Below are 18,457 nucleotides of genomic sequence, written 5' to 3' on the forward strand. Positions count from 1 at the left end.
AGCAGTGTTAGATGAATGTAGTTTCAGTATTTTAATATGGGTATTTTTTATTTCCATTAAAGAGAAATAAACTTTTGATGTTTAAATGTGGGAAATGAGCTAGGTGTGGTTGTGTACAACTTTAATCTCAGTTCTCAGTAAGGAGGTAAATGGATTTCTATGAGTTTGAGGCCAGCTTGGTCTACATGGCAAATTCCAGGTCAGCAAGGGCTACATCACAAAAAAAGCAAATGATGGTGATGAAGATGATGAAATTGGAACGACAGTAAGAAAATTAAGATCTTTGTATTATATATTATAGAGTGGATTTCATTTATGAAATATCTTAGTTTTTCTGCCAATAAAATAAAGACAATGATGAGGGAGAGGTATGTATCCAAAGGCTGTTTTCCTGAAATAACAATAAATTCTAGTGGGGAAAAAAAATGTGCCAAGGGCACTGAATTCCTGTAATTTTATGTTGCCCAGCATTGGTCTGTGCCTTCCACTTAAAGAGGGCCACACTGGGTTTATCCTGGGATGCCAAGAAGAACACCAAGTTGGGTTCCAGGTGTCAGCAAATGAGCAGGTAAACATAAACTACACACGAGCAGACAAGGGCCACAAGACAACTAAGAGTTCAAATATGCTTCCCATGTGAGGGTCTCCTTAGTTGTGAGAAAAAAAAAATTAGGCTATGTATCACGTGAAAAAAATAATCTGTGGCAGCTTCCCTTCATCCCCATTTGGGAGTGTTCCTGGCTTCTCTGGTGGTAGAACCCTGGTTAAGCTGAGCAGCTCTTCAAAACACCAAGATGCTACAAACTCTCCAAACAGCACAGACGAAGGTGAGATTTATATTTATAGTATTTTTCTGTCTCAGATTTCTTTCTTTCTTTGGTTTTGTTTTGTTTTTTGTTTTTTGTTTTTTTTGGAGCTGAGGATCGAACCCAGGGCCTTGAGCTTGCTAGGCAAGTGTTCTACCACTGAGCTAAATCCCCAACCCTCTTTGGTTTTTTGAGACAAGATTTCTCTGTGTAATAGCCCTGACTTTCCTGGAACTCACTCTGTAGACCAAGCTGGCTTCAAACTCACAGAGATCCACCTGCCAGTGCTGGGATTAAAGGCGTGTGCCATCACCACCCGACCTATCTCAGATTTCTTACTGACACAAATTGTTAAACTCAACCTGTAGTAAACAGACAAGACCACTGTCATATCAAAGACAGCTTAAAACTGGAGACAGTTTAAAAGGGAATTATTTAACTTTATATAAAATATTCAAAATTATACATGACTTTTTGTAAAACATCTTAAAATGGAAAATAAATGCACTAGTACAATTTAATCACTTGGTCAGATAACAAAAACTATTAATGGATTTTGTTCCTAAGAATTAACCTAAGTAATTTTACATATAGCAGAATAATCATAAAAAATTAGATAGCAGATGTTGACAAGGATGTGAAGAAACTGGAACCCTTACATACCATTGTAACATGAATTGCTAAACTGTCTTATTAATAAAAAAAGAAAACCCCAGAGCTTTCTGAGTATAGAGATCTGTAGAACTGCACAGATGCCGTGCCTGCAAGACCAGCCTGACTTTCTGAACAACAGGAACTGAGATAGAGAATTTTCAAAGATACAGGAAAGAATATAGGGGAAAAAAAAAAAAAAACAAGATCATCCAGAGACTATCATGTTACCATTTGGGGATACATCCCAGATATATATAAGGCGAAAGCTGAAAGATCAGAAAAACAGAACAAGCCAGCCACGTTCTTAGAAACCCTCAGCCTCAAGAGAGAGACTTCCTATTTACTCACACCTTATATACCTTTCTGTGCCTTTCCATCTTCCTTCCTTCCTAGTGCTGGGATTAAAAGCCTGTGCCACCACACCTGGGTCTGTTCCCAGTATGGCCCTGAACTCACAGAGATCCAGATGGATCTCTGCCTCCCAAATGCTAGGATTAAAGGCATGTGCTACCACTGCCTGACCTCTATGTTTAATATAGTGGCTGGCTTTGTCCTCTGATCCCCAGGCAAGCTTTATTGGGGTACACAGTATATCACCACAGACCATTCACAGGAATGTAAATGGTGTAGCCATTTGGGGAAACAGTCTAGCAGCTCCTTAAGAAGTTAAACGGAGTCACTATTTAAATTGGCAATTTGTTCCTTGGAATATACCCAAGAAATGAAAACCCAGGTTGACATGAAACACTGTGTGTGTGACTATTCACAGCATTCACGTCTACACCTCACAGATAAAAAGTGGTACCAACTCCAGTGGTCACTGTTCTAGTCTCACTTCTGTTGCTAAGATAAAATACCCTAACAAAAAGCAACTTAAGGAAAAGGGGGTTTATTTCACTTTACAGTTACAGTCCATCATTGTGGGGACGTCAAGGCAGGAATGACTAACAGCTAGTCCCACCATATCTACAGTCAAAAGCGGAGAGCAATGAATGCATGCTTCTACTTGCTTGTTTCAATTTCTCCACTTTTACAACAGTCCAGGAACCCCTGCTAGAGAATGGGCTTGGTCTTTCCACACTGATTAACTTAAGACAGTCCTCCCAAAGACATGCCCACTGGCCAACCTAATGCAGACAATGCATTGTTGAGTCTCTCCTACTGGGAGATTATGGCTATTATGTTGACATGTAAAGCTAACCATCACAGTCATCAACTGATGAATGCATGAGCCATACAATGAACTATTTGGCCATAAAGGGAAAGAAGTGCTAATATCTGCTACAACATATTTTTTTTTTTTTTTTGGTTTTTTTGAGACAGGGTTTCTCTGTGTAGCTTTGCGCCTTTTCCTGGAACTCACTTGGTAGCCCAGGCTGGCCTCGAACTCACAGAGATCCGCCTGGCTCTGCCTCCCGAGTGCTGGGATTAAAGGCGTGCGCCACCACCGCCCGGCACTACAACATATTTTAACCCATAGAACATGAAAGAAGCCAGTCACCCAAATCCACATATATGAATCCACTACAAAAAATGTCCAGAATAACACAGTTAGTGGTTGTTTAGGGACAGAGAGGATGGTAAGTGTGGAAGTAACAGCTAAAGAATTCAAGGTTTCTTCTTGAGGTTAAAATGAAAATGTCTAAAATTGATTGTGATTATGGCTGCACAACTCTAAATACACTCAAAGCATTGACCTTGTACTTTAAATGGGTAAACTATATGGTACATGCACTGTATCTCAATTAAGCTGTCACCAAAAAGAAAGAGAACTTGACCTGAAAAGCTTTTGACAATATATTGCAAACATCATTTTTAAGGGAACCACAGGTCTAGACTTGTTTTCCCCTTTGAGTAGATAGATACTACCTTTGAAACAGGAAAACAAGGTAGGGATAACCAACATTATTTTGATATTTTGAAAGCATTCTTTCTTGTGGGTTAGGTAAGGTCGGGCTAGTTTTATTCCTTAAAAATATACTCTGAATGACCTAAAGCTGAGCAAGCACTGGAAAATGTTCGAGTTGACAATTACACTAAGACTCTTTCTGTCATCACAGCCTTAGCTGGTAGGAATACACCAGCAGGCTTGTTCATTGGCTCTTCTCAAAGTTGACTCTACACTGTATGCTAAATAATAACTCAGTGTGAGTATAAAACCCTTGTATGATATGCCCCAGAGCACAAACACTCACTACTGAATGACCTAAAGATAATTTGTACATGTGAATGTAAACATGTGTGTGTAGCATGAATTTTAAATAGTCTTAATAAAAACAAACCTGGAGCCAGGTACTTGGGTCAACGCTGGAAGATCAGAGAAACAGAACAAGCCACAGCTTCCTCGCCTCACCAATTCCTCAGCTGATCCTATTTCCTCAGACTGGAAGCCTCTGAGTTCTCATTAAAATGGATCTCAGCTGAACTGCTGCTAAAAGCCTAAAAACTTAACCAACCTAGTTCCTGGTCTTCACGCCTTACATACCTTTCTGCTTTCTGCCCTCACTTCCTGGGATTAAAGGCTCACTTCTTGGGATTAAAGGCGGGAGTCACCATGCCTGGCTGTTTCCAGTGTGGCTTTAAACTCACAGAGATCTGGATGGATCTCTGCCTCCCAAGTGATAGGATTAAAGGTGTGTGTGCCACCATTTTCTAGCCTCTATATCTAGTGGCTGTTCTGTTCTCTGACCCCAGATAAATTGATTAGGGTGCACGATATATTGGGGAATACAATATCACCACATGTGTGAGGCTAGGGTAAGGGGAACAATTATGGAAACCCAGATTTCTCTACTGCTGGAAAGTTGGCAGCTGCCACTTCCTACTAGAGCTGAAAAATCTAAAAAGGCAGCTTCACAGTTCCTTAAACTGTGAAGCTATAAAGAGAAAGAAAACTGGTCTTCCTCTGAGGCTTTGCTTCTCCTTCCATGGAAGTGCCCATGGCCTGCTAAGGACAGAAATGAGTTCAGAATTTCTTCAATAGGACTTGAGATAGGAGAACGAGAATAACCAGTTCTCACAGCTGTTGTAACTGCAGAGCAGGGCATTCCAGGGCCAGGATGTGTACAAAGTGACAAGATCAGCTACAAGATTGGCAGGGCCCAGTGCAAATGTATGTGGCTTTGTATGTGAATGAACTTGAGAAGGGTGACAGCAGAGCATTATACTGTACACAGGCTTTTCTGAGTATAGGGATCTGTAGAACTGCACAGATGCTATGCCTGCAAGACCAGCCTGACTTCTGAACAACAGGAACTGAGATAGAGAATTTTCAAAGATACAGGAAAGAATACAGGAAAAAAACAAAACAAAACAAAACAAACAAACAAACAAAAAAGATCACCCAGAGACTATCATGTTACCATTTGGGGATACATTCCAGATTTTTTTCCATGCTAATACATGTAGACATTCATTAATATAATTGTTTCTATTGTATAATTATACAGCGTATATTCTCCTCTATGGCTGTTTTTTTTAATTTATGACTTGGAAAAGCTTTCTAAAATGTTAATGAATACAGATCATTTCAATCTTACATAGATGATAGGACATAAATAGAACCATACTTCAATTAGCCAGACTCTTAAGTGTTGGGTTAATGACAGATCCTGACTTGTTCATTACTACAATGATATGCCCTGAATTACAACAACCTTAAGAGAAAACTAAATAAATCAATCAATATAAATCACTTCATAAGGTGCTTGGCGTATAATAAGCTCTCTACATACTAGTGACTTCTGAAAACCAATACTGTGTCTAAGTAAAGACATACTAATTTACATTCCCAACATTAGATTTAAAAAGGCTTTTGTTGTTGGCTTGTTTGTTAGATAAGGTCTTGCTTTATAGCTCAGGCTAACCTTGAACTCTTGTTAGTGCTGCCCCTGGCATCTCAAGTGCTGGTACTAAGCCAGGCAAAAGAGATTCTTTAGTTTTCTTATTGGATTCCTCATGCTCTTAAAACTGTCAATGACTTCTGCATGAAGATTATCAGCCCTATGTCACAGAATAGTAAGCACTCTTTGTTCTTAAAAGGGGGCGGGGATAACCTGAGATTTACCTCCAGTTCCTAGGACCTTCAGCAGCTCAAAATTTTCAATTCCCACCTTCTCTGCATGTCCTGTTAAGTTGGCTAAAGAGAAAGAAAAAAGAAAGAAAAAATTAAAGGGGTAGGCAACAGGAGGACTCTAGGGACTTTTGGGGGTATTAGCAAAGTTTTATTTCTTAATCTTGTATAGTTATATTTTATATCTTAAGTATAATAAAATTTTTCTTAAAAATTTAGTGACTAGATATTTTTACCATAGGTTAAATCAACATAAAGTCTAATAATAAACAAAAGTTATAATACACAGGTAGATTTATAGTGAAAAACAGATTTACAAGATTTCATTTATGTAACAAATATGACATGCCTAACTACCATACTAGATTCTGGGCTATGTTCTAGTTCCATTTGTGCCACTAAAAATGTAACATGAGTTAGTGTGCACTAGTTATGCATACACACTGTCTCAGTTCCCCCATCTGAAGTGAGAGCACTGGTTTAGACAACTAAGATCCCTGTCAGCTCTAAAACTCTAGGGGTGTGTTTAAATATACACACTCTCCAAAACATATTCCGTCCTAAATAAGCAAAAGAAGAATATGTTATAAGTGAGCATTTTCCACAGTATTCTCCATTAAGTTCTGGTCCTACCCGATTACATGCTGTTTGGAGAAAAGTGGGGAACAGAGTACTCTGGTGGAAAAAATCTGAAAATGGTTGGCTTTAGCAAAGTTAAATGGCTTCTTTACCACAGGACCTCACAGATTCTGTACTATAAATCTTCAAGGCTAAGATATTGCATTATTAAAATTTATTTAACAAATTGCTCTTAATAATAATGCCTATGAATATTATGTGAACTAGCTTTCTGTAGAAGTCGTCAAGAAATGCTTAATCCAACTACAAGTTCTACCACTTAAATGCTGGGTACTCTTGAACAGATTAGTTCTCTGTGTGTCAGTTCCCAATAACCTAAGATAGGGACAATTAGCAATAACAACAACTTTACCCCTACAATATACTGACATCTACAATCTACTTTGAAAGCATTAGGAAGATAAGATGGACTGATGGCTGAATATAAATAGCTATGTCATAAACCAAATATAACAAATACACAATCTAGACAGCAAGTATAAGAGTGTTCAGCATACAAATCTTTCAAAATGTCTGTAAAATAACAGAAAGTAGAATAAGATCTACCCCATGAAGTTGTAATGAAGACTGAAAGAGTCAAATTTTACATAGTACTTGGTGTGTACAAGTGTTTACAAATAAATTAAAACTTTGAGACCATAACTTTAAGAAAATTAGACTCAAGTAAGAAATTTTAGAGCTACAAATTTGAGGCTGTGGTGATATTTTGTTTGTGCTCTAACAAATAAAGCTTGTCTGGAGTGCAGAGCTAGCCACTAATTAACCATAGTGGCCAGGCAGTGATGGCACACACCTTTGATCCCAGGACTTGGGAGGCATACGCCTTTAAAACCAGCACTAGGGAGGTGGAGACAGGAAGTGATATGGCTGAGCAGAGAGAGGAATATAAGGCGGAAGGAGTCAGGAGTTCAGCCCCTTACCAGGCTGAGGAGTTGTGGAGGTAAGAGGTGACTTGGCTTAGCTCTTTTACTTCTCTGATCTTTCAGCATTTACCTCTACATCTGGTTCTGGGTTTTTATTATTAAGACCAATTAGAATTCATGCTACACGAGGCAGTAAGTAATTCTAGTATTTTGTCAAAGTTTAATTAAATTCACATTTTAAATTAAGTTTTTAATTATTTTAATTTTAAAAATTTAAGGGACCAGTAAGTCTTAAGAAGGTCAGTGGATCTAACCAGCTCACTATGACCAAGGTTTTTGTTTGGGGTATGTGGTGATTTGGAAAAAAATGGCCCCCATAGAGCCATATATTTGCACAATTAGCACCCTAGCTGATGAACTATTTGGAAAGGATTAGGAGGCATGACCTAGCTAGAGGAAGTGTGCAGCTAGGGGAGGGCTCTGAGGCTTTTTTTTTTTCACTGTATATTTCTTTTTTTAAAAATATTTTTATTTTATAATTAATTTAATTTTACATATCAGCCACAGATTCCCCTGTCCTCCCTCCCCCCACCCAGCCTTCCCCCCCAATCCACCCCCCATTCCCACCTCCTCCAAGGCAAGGTCTCCCCTGGGAATTCAGCCTAGCCTGGTACATTCAGTTGAGGGAGGTCCAGTCCCCTCCTCCCTGCACCAAGGCTGAGCAAGGTATCTCAGCATAGGCCCTAGGTTCCAAAAAGCCAGCTCATGCACCCCTTGGTCCCAGTCCCACTGCCTGGGGGCCTCCTAAACAGTTCAGGCTCATCAACTGTCTCACTTATCCAGAGGGCCTGGTCCAGTTCCACGGGGGCTCCTCAGCTATTGGTTCACAGTTCATGTGTTTCCGCTAGTTTGGCTATTTGTCCCTGTGCTTTTTCCAATCATGGTCTAGATATCTCTTGTTCATATAATCCCTCTTCTCTCTTGCCAGTTGGACTCCTGGAGCTCCACCTGGGGTTTGGCCGAGAATCTTTGCATCTGAGGCTTTAAAAGTCCACACCAGACCTAATGTCTGTCTGTCTGTCTGTCTGTCTGTCTGTCTGTCTGTCTCTCTCTCTCTCTCTCTCTCTCTCTCTCTCTCTCTCTCTCTCTCTTTCTCTCTCTCTCTCTTTGCCTGCAGATCAGGATGTAAAACTCTCAGCCACTGGTACCACACCATGCTTACCTGCTTCCTGCCATGATGATAATGCACTAACCCTTTAAACTGTAAATAAGCCCCCATTTAAATGTTTTTTTTTTTAAAGAGTTGCCTTGGTCATGGTGTTTTTTCACAACACTGACTAAGACAGGGAAGAGGATTAAAGAAAAGCAAAGAGTAAATATTGCATTATACGGATTCTGAAGCAAACGCATAAACATGTGAATCTAAATAGTTCTTACTTCTGTGCTATTGTTTTGTCAGTACAATTAAAGCCTTTGAACACGAAGATCTAAAAATAAACTGTTTTTTTAATTAAATTGTTAGCCTCAAGAACAAGAGCTCAAACCTCCAAATAAAAATACTAACATTATTAGAATAAGACTTAAAATATTTACAGATCTGATTTCACCTCAAAGGTGAAATAAACACTGCCAACTATATAACTGTCTTCTACATTTGTGAGACAGTCATAGACTTATTAAAGTGCTAATCCTGTTGCTCAGATGATGAGCTTCAGGCCTGGGACAACGGTACTAGAGCCAGTACTGCTGAGGCAGTTAGAACTGCCCATTGTCTTTTTTCACACCACAAAGGAGGTGGTACTTTATTATGGTTGTGAGAGACAGCAGCCTTTGTTCCTTCTCCAATTCAAATTATGCCTCCACTAGACTTCCTTTCTAGTTCTCCCCACATGTAAGAGGGCTTAGAAACCCACACATGAATCCAAAATTCTGAAAGAAAACTCAAAATCACATTTTTTTCAATACATGAATGAGGGAGCACATTAGTAGGAGCAGGTAGAGTTACTACATTCAAAAGATCAGCTCCTTCAAGGGTCTTTTTTTTTTTAAAGACATTTATTAGTTATTTATTGACAGGTGGGTGTTCTGATGCACATGTGACAATCAGAGCACATCTTCTGGTGTCAGGTCTCTTCTGTGGATCCCAGTGGTCAAACTCAGACTGTCAGTCTCTGCAGAAAGCACCTTTACCTTTTGACCCATCTCACCTCCCCTTTGAGTTTTGGACTCCAATTTCCAGCATGGTCTGACTTCTTAGGGAAGACAGACTAGTCTCCTGCTCTTCTCCTTCAGTGTCTAGAACAGTTAACAAAGTAGATGTGGTTGTCTTAAAGCTGTGTTTTGACCATTTTGTTTGTTTGTCTGACAAGAGACTGTAACAGAATGAATATATTCACAATACACTATGTACATCTATAACATGGTCAAAAGTTAAGTAAGAAGTAATTTCTAAAAAGAGACAGAAAAGAACATGCTTCCCTTCTTGCTTTCCTTTCTGCCATGTGAGAATACTCCTTACTCTCACTGACATGACAGAAATGTTGGGACTGAAGCTGACAATGTCTGATCCTGGACACTTCAGCCTTCAGAACGGAGTCATGACTATTTACGGAGTTTTGTTTGAGAGTATTTTTTGGTTTTAGATAAAGTCTCACTTCGTAGCTCAGGCTGGCCTGAAACTGTGTAACTCAGGCTAGCTTCAAATTTGCAGCAATTCTGTTTGGGCCTCTCGGGTGCTGTGAGTACAGGTGTGAGCCACCCTTCTCCACTTGTATGTTGGTTTCACCACTCAGTTGATGGTATTTTTATTACGAGAGTCTGAATAAGACAACTGGAGTCCACTAACTAATCTGCTCTCCCTTCTAACATTCTAAGTCACAAGTCTAAACACGCTAGATTAGATGGAGTTGGTAGGGAAAGAGAAGGCTCACTTGAGCTGTAAGCCTAAACTTCCTACAGAGGTTATATAATAGCTCTGTACTGACATGCTGGAAGTACACACAGCTATTACTAAAGTGGTATTCTGATTCCCAGGAGCTACTGTCGTTCTGCGCAGATAGGTCCTTTGTGGCTGCTGAGGATTAAAAGAGCAGACTAGAAGATCAGAGTTCAGGCATTTCTGGTTCTAACAGAAAAATGACACCAAACCACAGCATGAGCCTAAACCCTGAAAGAGTTAACTCCTTCCCCCACAAACAACACCTTATGAGAACTCTTCACAAATTAAAACAAAACAGCAGTCTGAGCTTATCAGCTGTTCAGAGCTGTCATCTATCCTGGTGCCCATATGAGGCAAACAGTTAAATATATTAGTAATGCTGGATTAAAATAATATTTTGGATCTTCTAAGGTCTCCTACAAGCGTGTCTCTATTGCTAATTAACTGAATCAGAGGCAGAAGGATCTCTGGGAGTTCAAATCCAGCCTAGTCCACAAAATGAATTCCAGTCCAGCTGAGGCTACTCAATGAGAGCCTGCCTAAAAATAAATAAATAGAATTTTTTGATTGAAAATTCCTACAATATATTCTGATCACAGTTTCCCTTCCTCCATCTCTTCCCAGATCTCACCCCTCACCCACATCAATGTCTGGCTTGAACCTGTGTTGGTCCTGTGCATGCGGCCATAGTCTCTGTAAGTTCCTATGTGTGGCAGTCCTATATCCTGTTTCCTTGATGTCTTCCATCCCATCTGGCTCTTAAACACTTTCTGCCTCTTCTTCCACATAGCTCCCTGCAGTTATAGATTCTTTTTGCAGTAATACATTACTGAGCTTAATCTAAATGATTATTTAGGAAAAGAAAGGTGTAAACAATTTTAATGCTTTCACAAACTAAGTCTAACCAAATATTTTTCTCATTACAACATGCTGAAAATCCTTCACTTCTTGATTAGTGTTCTTCTTTAAATGTATGCTCTTTGGTTCAGTTATCACTTTTTTTTTTTTTTTTTTTTTGGGTTCTTTTGAGACAGGGTTTCTCTGTGTAGCTTTGTGCCTTTCCTGGAACTCGCTTATGTAGACCAGGCTGGCCTCGAACTCACAGAGATCTGCCTGGCTCTGCCTCCCGAGTGCTGGAATTAAAGGTGTGCGTCACTACCACCCGGCTCAGTAATCACTTTTGAAACTGAATTTAACTAATCTCTTCATAAGCACATCAAATGATGTTTTTTTAAATGTCAAAACTCTAATGAATACTAAAGTGATTCACTTTAAAAAGTTTGATTTATTAACAATTCTTAAAGAAAAAATCTTACATTACATAATAGATTTAAAAGAATTAGTTCCTAAGCAGGGCGTAGTATGTGTCTGTAGTCCCAAGCACTAGGAAGGTGAGGTAGGAGGATTGCAACTTTGAAACTGGCCTGGCCTGCAAACAAATCCTGTCTCCAAGGGAGAGAAAGGGGGAAAGAGAGAAAATTAGTTCTTTACATCATAATTGAATTCTCTTAGCTCAGTCTATATTTAATAAATATATTCTAATACAGCCACACGCAGTTTGGGAAGGGTGACTGGCCTGTCTTTTCAGTCTTTATCGTGGTAAAATCCATGCAACAGTCATTTTAAGCACACCGGTCACTGTTATTATATGCATTATGTTGTTGTACAGCTGTCACCACCTGTGTAACTTCCATCTTGTGAAACTGAAACCCCTAAGATCAATTAAGCAGCTACTCTTCAAACCCTCTTGCCCCTGACAACCAATTCTGTACTTTCTCTGTCTATGATTTTGGCTACTCCATGTGTCTTTATTTAAGTGGGAACACACCTTACTGCAGTTAGCTTACTTCACTAAGCATGAAGTCCTTAAATTTCATCCATGTTAAAGCATGTATCAAATTTTTCTTCCTTTATAAAACTAAATAGCATGTCACTATATACTACATCTGCTTATACAGTCACTGTGGGAGAATATTATTTTAGGGTGTGTTACTTTTTTTTTTTTTTTTCCGTTTTTCGAGACAGGGTTTCTCTGTGTAGCTTTGCGCCTTTCCTGGGACTCGCTTGGTAGCCCAGGCTGGCCTCGAACTCACAGAGATCCACCTGGCTCTGCCTCCCGAGTGCTGGGATTAAAGGCGTGTACCACCACCGCCCGGCGAGTGTGTTACTTTTATGTTGCATTTGTTTAACTGTGTGAAGCTGAGTTACTGTGCCTGTTTAAAACACATGATGGTCTAATAAAGAACTGAATGGCCAATAGCAAGGCAGGAGAAAGGATAGGCGGGGCTGGCAGGAAGAGAAAATTTATAGAAGGAGAAACTGATAGAAGAAGTAGCCAGAGAAAGAGGAGGACTCCAGAGGTCAAGTCACCCAGCCATACAACCATCATCAGAGTAAGAAAGAAAGGTTTACAGAAATAGAGAAGGGTAAAAACCCATAGGCAAAAGATAGACAGTTTAATTTAAAGAAAAGTTGGCAAGAAACAAGGCAAGCTAAGGCAGGGCATTCATAATTAAGAATAAGTCTCCATGTGTGATTTATTTGGGAGCTGAGTGGCAGGGTCCCAGAGAGACAAAGAGTAAGAAAAAAACAACATTATGGTGTACCAATGTGGCACTGGAATTTCCATAGTGCCTGAGAAAGCTTTTTTTTTTAAAAAAAAAAAAAAAAAAAAAAAAAAAAAAAAAAAAAAAAAAAAAAAAAGAGGATATGTGTCCTGAAAGAGTTTCTGCCTGCTGGCAAGCCCTTGAGCAGTCAGTACATTAAATGGGAACAAAACTCTAAATAAAAATGCCTGCCACAGTGCAAGCATCGGCATTCTAGAGCTCTAAGAAGGCTGAATGCAGTTCCTAGTCAGACAAAACTCCGACCAGCTGAGTTTTACCCTTGGTTTTCATGACCCAAGAAGCGGGCCGAGTCAGCTGAAAGGAGGGTGTGAGGATCCAGGTGTAGGTTAGCAGTTTAAAGGTTTGCTCATACAGTCAAAAAAGGCTGAAGATGCGCAATAAAAGAGGTCCAGACAGAAAAAACTCTAAACAGGTTACAACAGGTTACAGTGTATTTAACAATGTGTGTAGGTTTAAAAGAAAAAGGGTATAGTCATAGAAAGAAATAAATAGTTTAAAAATAATAATAAAGTCTTTAAAGAGAGAGAAAAAGTAATATAAAAGAAAAGGCCACGAAAGATAGGAAATACACAGGGAGTCTGGATCCTGTACGTTATTGTGCTGATTTTGAATTTTTTGAATATTGCTGAGCAAAGGACAGCTGCAAAGAGACCTGGAATTGAAAGAGGGACTGTTGAAATAAATCCACCTATATACTTTAGGAATGCCTTAACTTTTAAAAAGTCAAAAAATATATTTGTCAAATGGAAATAAAAAATGCTTTGGAGTTTTGTTCCTACAGGAGATAAGAGGCTATGGATTCCTTCAGGGTTAATATGGATCAGGTTTGATCAGGTGAGATCTCCTGAATCTTGAAAGGTGATATCTATCAGCAAAGATTACTGCTGGTCTTCCCAGGACTTGGCCATTATCTGAAATTTTCTCTCTGGGACCCTAAAGATACTTCATCCACAGACAGCAGGAAGCAGTTTGGAGAACACAATGTCCACATTCCCAAGAGGGGTGTGGGAGGCTTTTGATTATTAGATATGTTATCATTTATGGGAAGATAGTATATTGATACAAATTTAAAGTTATTTTTATTACACTGTATAGATGTTTCTACTCTTGTTTAAAGGATTTTTGTATATCGATAAAAATGGAAGATTATTTTTGTTACAACATATTGTATATATGTTTCTATTCTTGTTTAAGGTATTGTACCTATGCAGTTTATTTAAAAATAAAAGGTAAAATTCCAGTTTTTGAAAGCTGTTTTTATAAACTATATAGGATAATCAGGAAACAGGTTAGTGGTTAGTCATTTATAACAATCAATATTATAGATAAGGCAGGTATGCTTTCCAGATCATATAGAGATATATTTAGATAGATAAATGGTTTTCAAATACTTCAAAGACCTATAGATTATGGCATTTAAAATGTTTTGTTAAAAGTTTTTCAAGACAATGAGACACATCTGCTCCTGGCAGCACCAATTTACTTCAGAGAAGATGATGGGCATTGAAGAAACTCTTTATGGAGTTGGCTTTCATTGTAGTAAGGTTAGCCACTGGGCAAAGAAACTGTTCTTGCCTTTGACTGCTGACAATGTGCTGTGCAGACTGGACATGCAGGACACACTGGAAAAAAGACTACTGAACTTTGCCAAAACAAGGCATAACAGAACTTCCAAATTCCTGCTTCACAGAAGAGTCTGCCAGATATTCTGCAGGATACACAGGAAAGTGACTGCTGAACTCTGCCAACAAGGCAGGACAGTCCTTCAAAATTCCTGCTTTATAAAAGAGTCTGCCAGATACTCTAGGCCTGTAGGCTGAAGATGGATGCCCAATGCTGCAGAGGAACTTTGGCTGACTGTTCAGGCAGATGTCTCTGTTGTTAGATAATATTACATTCTTCTGGTTCTTTGATGGAGTTGAAGACTAGATAGTTATAGTTGTAGTTTTCCTCAGTTATGATAGAAAGTAAGTTAGGTGGAAAACTTTGGATTCACTAAGATAAGATAGATAATGCATTATTTTCTCTGACTATGATAACTACAAATGGACAGAATATTGTAAATTCTTACTTGATAACTGTTTTTGTTGTATATAGTTTTACTATGTTAAAGTTAAAATTTTTCATTTTTATTTAGACAAAAAGGGGGAAATGTTGTAGAATATTATTTTAAGGTGTGTTACTTTTGTTTATGTTGCATTTGTTTAATTAACTCTGTGAAGCTGTGTTACTTTGCCTGTCTAAAACATCTGATAGTTTAATAAAGAACTGAACAGTTGATAGTTTAATAAAGAACTGAACAGCCAAAAGCAAGGCAGGAGAAAGGATAGGTGGGGCTGACAGACAGAGAAAATATAAAGAAGGAGAAATCTGGGAAAGAAGAAGTAGCCAGAGAAGGAGGAGGACTCCAGAGGCCAGCCACCCAGCTACACAGCAAGCATGGAGTAAGAGTAAGATTTACAGAAGAAAGAAAAGGAAAATCCGGAGGCAAAAGGCAGACGGGATACATTAAGGAAAGTTGGCAAGAAACAAGCCAAGCTAAGGCCAAACATTTATAATTAAGAATAAGCCTCTGTGTCTGATTTATTTGGGAGCTGGGTGGCAGGGCCCCCTAAAAGAAAACAAAAACAATTCATCTATCAATGAACGTGTGTGTTACTTTTATATTTTTAGCTATATATATATGGAGACTGCTTTTAATTCTTACATGGACTAAAATCTTAGAGGAAGTGGAAGTGCTAATGGTAATTCTATTTTTAATTTTTTGAGGAATTTCCACATTATTTTTCATCAAGGCTGGTATGTACCTTTGAAATTCCTACCAACTACACAAGGTCAGTTCCCCATGACTAACTGAACTTGCTATCTCCAATAGCATCTTGATAGTTATAAGATCAGAATTGATGTAATTTTAAAAACACTAATTCTTAAAAATTTTCTCCCCATATTTAAATAATTTTTATTTTAAAATTATCCAGGATCAATGTTTAACCAACCAACAAACAAAAAACAAACAAACAAACAAACAAAAAACACAGGTAACATTAGGTAGGTCTAAAGTAGACCTTGAAGGCTGAGAGATGGCTCAGCAGTTAAGAACATGCACTGCTTTTAAAGAGGACCAGAGTTTGGTTCCCAGCACCTATAACTAATGGTTGGGAGCTCACAACTACCCATTAACTCCAGCTCCAAGAGATCTGACACTCTTCTCTGGTATCCTCAGGCACATGGCATACACACACACAAACAATAATACATAAAAATAAATCTAAAAGTTAGAAAAATTAAGTAGATCTTTAAAATATGTCATAACCCTATACCCCAAAAATAACTATCACTGATTTTTACCATATTCTTCATGGCATATTTCAGCCACAAATCTATGACTGATGAATAATTTCTTAATCCAACTTTGTAGACAATTCAATTATCAAATATAATTTACAATACATATTACCTATAATCTTCTTTAATATTTTTATTTTATAATTAACGTAATTTCACATATCAGCCACAGATTCCCCCGTCCTCCCTCCTCCTACCCCCCAATTACCTATAATCTTTTTCTTAAGCTGTAAATGTTTAATTCAGAACTACCCACTCTCATGGAGAAAAACAATCAGTAAAAACACATTTTTCATTCTGTTGCCACAGTTTCTGTTAAGCACATGTAATCAAATGTGCTAAAATCATTTGATTACTTCCATTTGATTACATTCACTTACGTTAAAGCTAAGAAGAGGCTTAACTTTTTTAAATGTGCTTTTGCTAATTCAAATTAAAGTAGAAATAAGAATAATGTTTCTGAAGTCATTTCAAATGTTTCATGCTATGTGACTGAGGTACTCAATTAAGTTAATCCTTATTAAATTTGCATGACTATATGAGAATTATAAATTAATAGGCTAATGGACTCTATGACATGTAGAGTATTATTATCATATAAAACTGGTCAGAAAGTTGACATTATTTGTCAACACTGACAATATATGGCCTGTAACACAAATCTTAAAAGGTCTTATTAATAAAAACACTCAGGAGCCAGATATTGGGGCGAATGCTGAAAAGATCAGAGAAGTAGAGCAAGGCACAGCTAACCTCACCTTGCCAACTTCTCAGCCGATCCTGTTTCCTCAAACTGGAAGCCTCTGAGTCCTCATCCCAATGGATCTCAGCTGAATTGCTGCTAAAAGCCTAAAAGCTTAAAAGCCTAAAAAGCCTCTAGTTCCTGGTCCTCAGCCTTATATACCTTTCTGCTTCCTGACATCATTTCCTGGGATTAAAGGGATGTGTCTTTCCCAAGCAAGACATGAGATCTCAAGTGCTGTGATTAAAGGTGTGTGTCACTATGCCTAGCTGTTTCCAGTATGGCCTTGAACTCACTCTCTGCCTCTGGAATGCTAGGATTAAAGGCATGTGCTACTATTGCCTAATCTCTATGTTGAACATAGTGGCTGTTCTGTTCTCTGACCCCCAGTTAAGTTTATTGGGGTGCACAATATATCAACCACAATGGCCCTCATCTACTCATTTTAGGAAAGTTCACAAATTCCTAGTGGGTAGGGGTGGGTCTGAAGGGGTACAGTTCAGTGGTAGACTATTTGTTTAGCATGCACTGAGGTCCTGGATTCAACCCTCTGTACCACAAAAGAGGTTGGGGAAAGGCTGAGGAATTATAGGTGAGAAAGATACCAGAATAAAGTACCTACGCAGAAGTAATTATTTCCCTAATAGATGATGATGAGGGCTGTTTTAATTAGCTATATTATATGGAAAACTTTTATAATATAAAAAAGGGCCCATGAGACTAGCTGATTCAATACCTAGAAAGTCCAACTAATTGGTTTTAATTAAATCTGTAAGTAACAATAGCTTTTAACATGATGAAAATATGCTTGAGAAAAAAATTACTCTGGCAATAGTATACTGTGGAGCTAGAAGCAAACTAAAACTCAATGCTGAACGATGGTGAGGTTACTGAAATAAACTGTAGATAGTCGAGTAAGAGTCTGGCCTGAATACAAACTAGAAAGAGGAGGAAAGACTGAATCCAAGAATCACTGTAGTGTTCAGTTCCAACACAACACCTGCCTTAGATACTAAGACTACAAAAAGCAAACACACGTGATCACCACTTCCAAAGATTCACTGAAATCCTGTGGTGGGACTGCAAACAGGTACAGCCACAATGGAAATCAGTGTGGAGAGGTCTCAAAAACGCTAGAAGAGCATCTAACATAACCCAGCTATCCCACTCCTTGGCATACACCTAAGGGACTTGATATTCTTCTACAGAGTTACTTGCTCATCCATTTTTCCTCTACTGGCTTCTGCTATGGGCTGAATATTTGTATCCCTTTGAAAAACTTAATGTGGAAAGCTAATCCCAAATGTGATGGTTCTCTCGAGAAGTGATTAGGGCTCTACCCTCATAAGTGAGATAATTATCCTTATACAAGAGCTTGAAAGAACCTATATAAGGACATAGCAGGAGTGGCTACCTACAATATAGCGCTCTTACTAGACACCTATTCTACCCTGGACTTCTGGAAGTGTGAGAAACAAATTTATATTGTTATACTGTTTACAAATGACTAATTAAGCTATTTGTTATAGCCCAAAAGATTTACATGGTCCCACAGCAAAGTACAAGAAATAGAAGTCTTGTATTCGAATGGCAGTGTTACTGGCAGAACAAGGAATAAAAAAGGAAGTCCTGGAGTTTCAATATTGGTTCTAAAATGATGGCAGAACATCCCAAAGGGCCGTTGTGTTTGTTCTAGATGAGGAACTAAAGTCTATGCAAACATCTGAACAAAGTTGTAAAGACAGGGCTATGGCTAAAACTTAAATAAGAG

General features: G+C 38.4%; 1 protein-coding gene across 4 annotated transcripts in view; it reads right to left on the bottom strand.

The window, feature by feature from the left end:
* Positions 1-18,457, bottom strand: part of Rps6ka5 (ribosomal protein S6 kinase A5) — a 166,235-nt gene that overhangs the window by 111,751 nt on the left and 36,027 nt on the right. For 3 of the 4 annotated variants that reach the window (XM_052738775.1, XM_052738773.1, XM_052738776.1), the window contains exon 2: positions 5,527-5,598. The exons of the other annotated variant lie outside the window; for it this stretch is intronic. In XM_052738775.1, the coding sequence (XP_052594735.1) occupies positions 5,527-5,598 (72 nt within the window). The remainder of the gene's footprint in view (positions 1-5,526; positions 5,599-18,457) is intronic. 4 annotated transcript variants of the gene reach the window in all.

This window comes from Peromyscus californicus, unplaced genomic scaffold (genome assembly GCF_007827085.1).
Source record: "Peromyscus californicus insignis strain IS unplaced genomic scaffold, ASM782708v3 Scaffold_15__1_contigs__length_86483966, whole genome shotgun sequence".
In the NCBI taxonomy this organism is placed as follows: domain Eukaryota; kingdom Metazoa; phylum Chordata; class Mammalia; order Rodentia; family Cricetidae; genus Peromyscus; species Peromyscus californicus.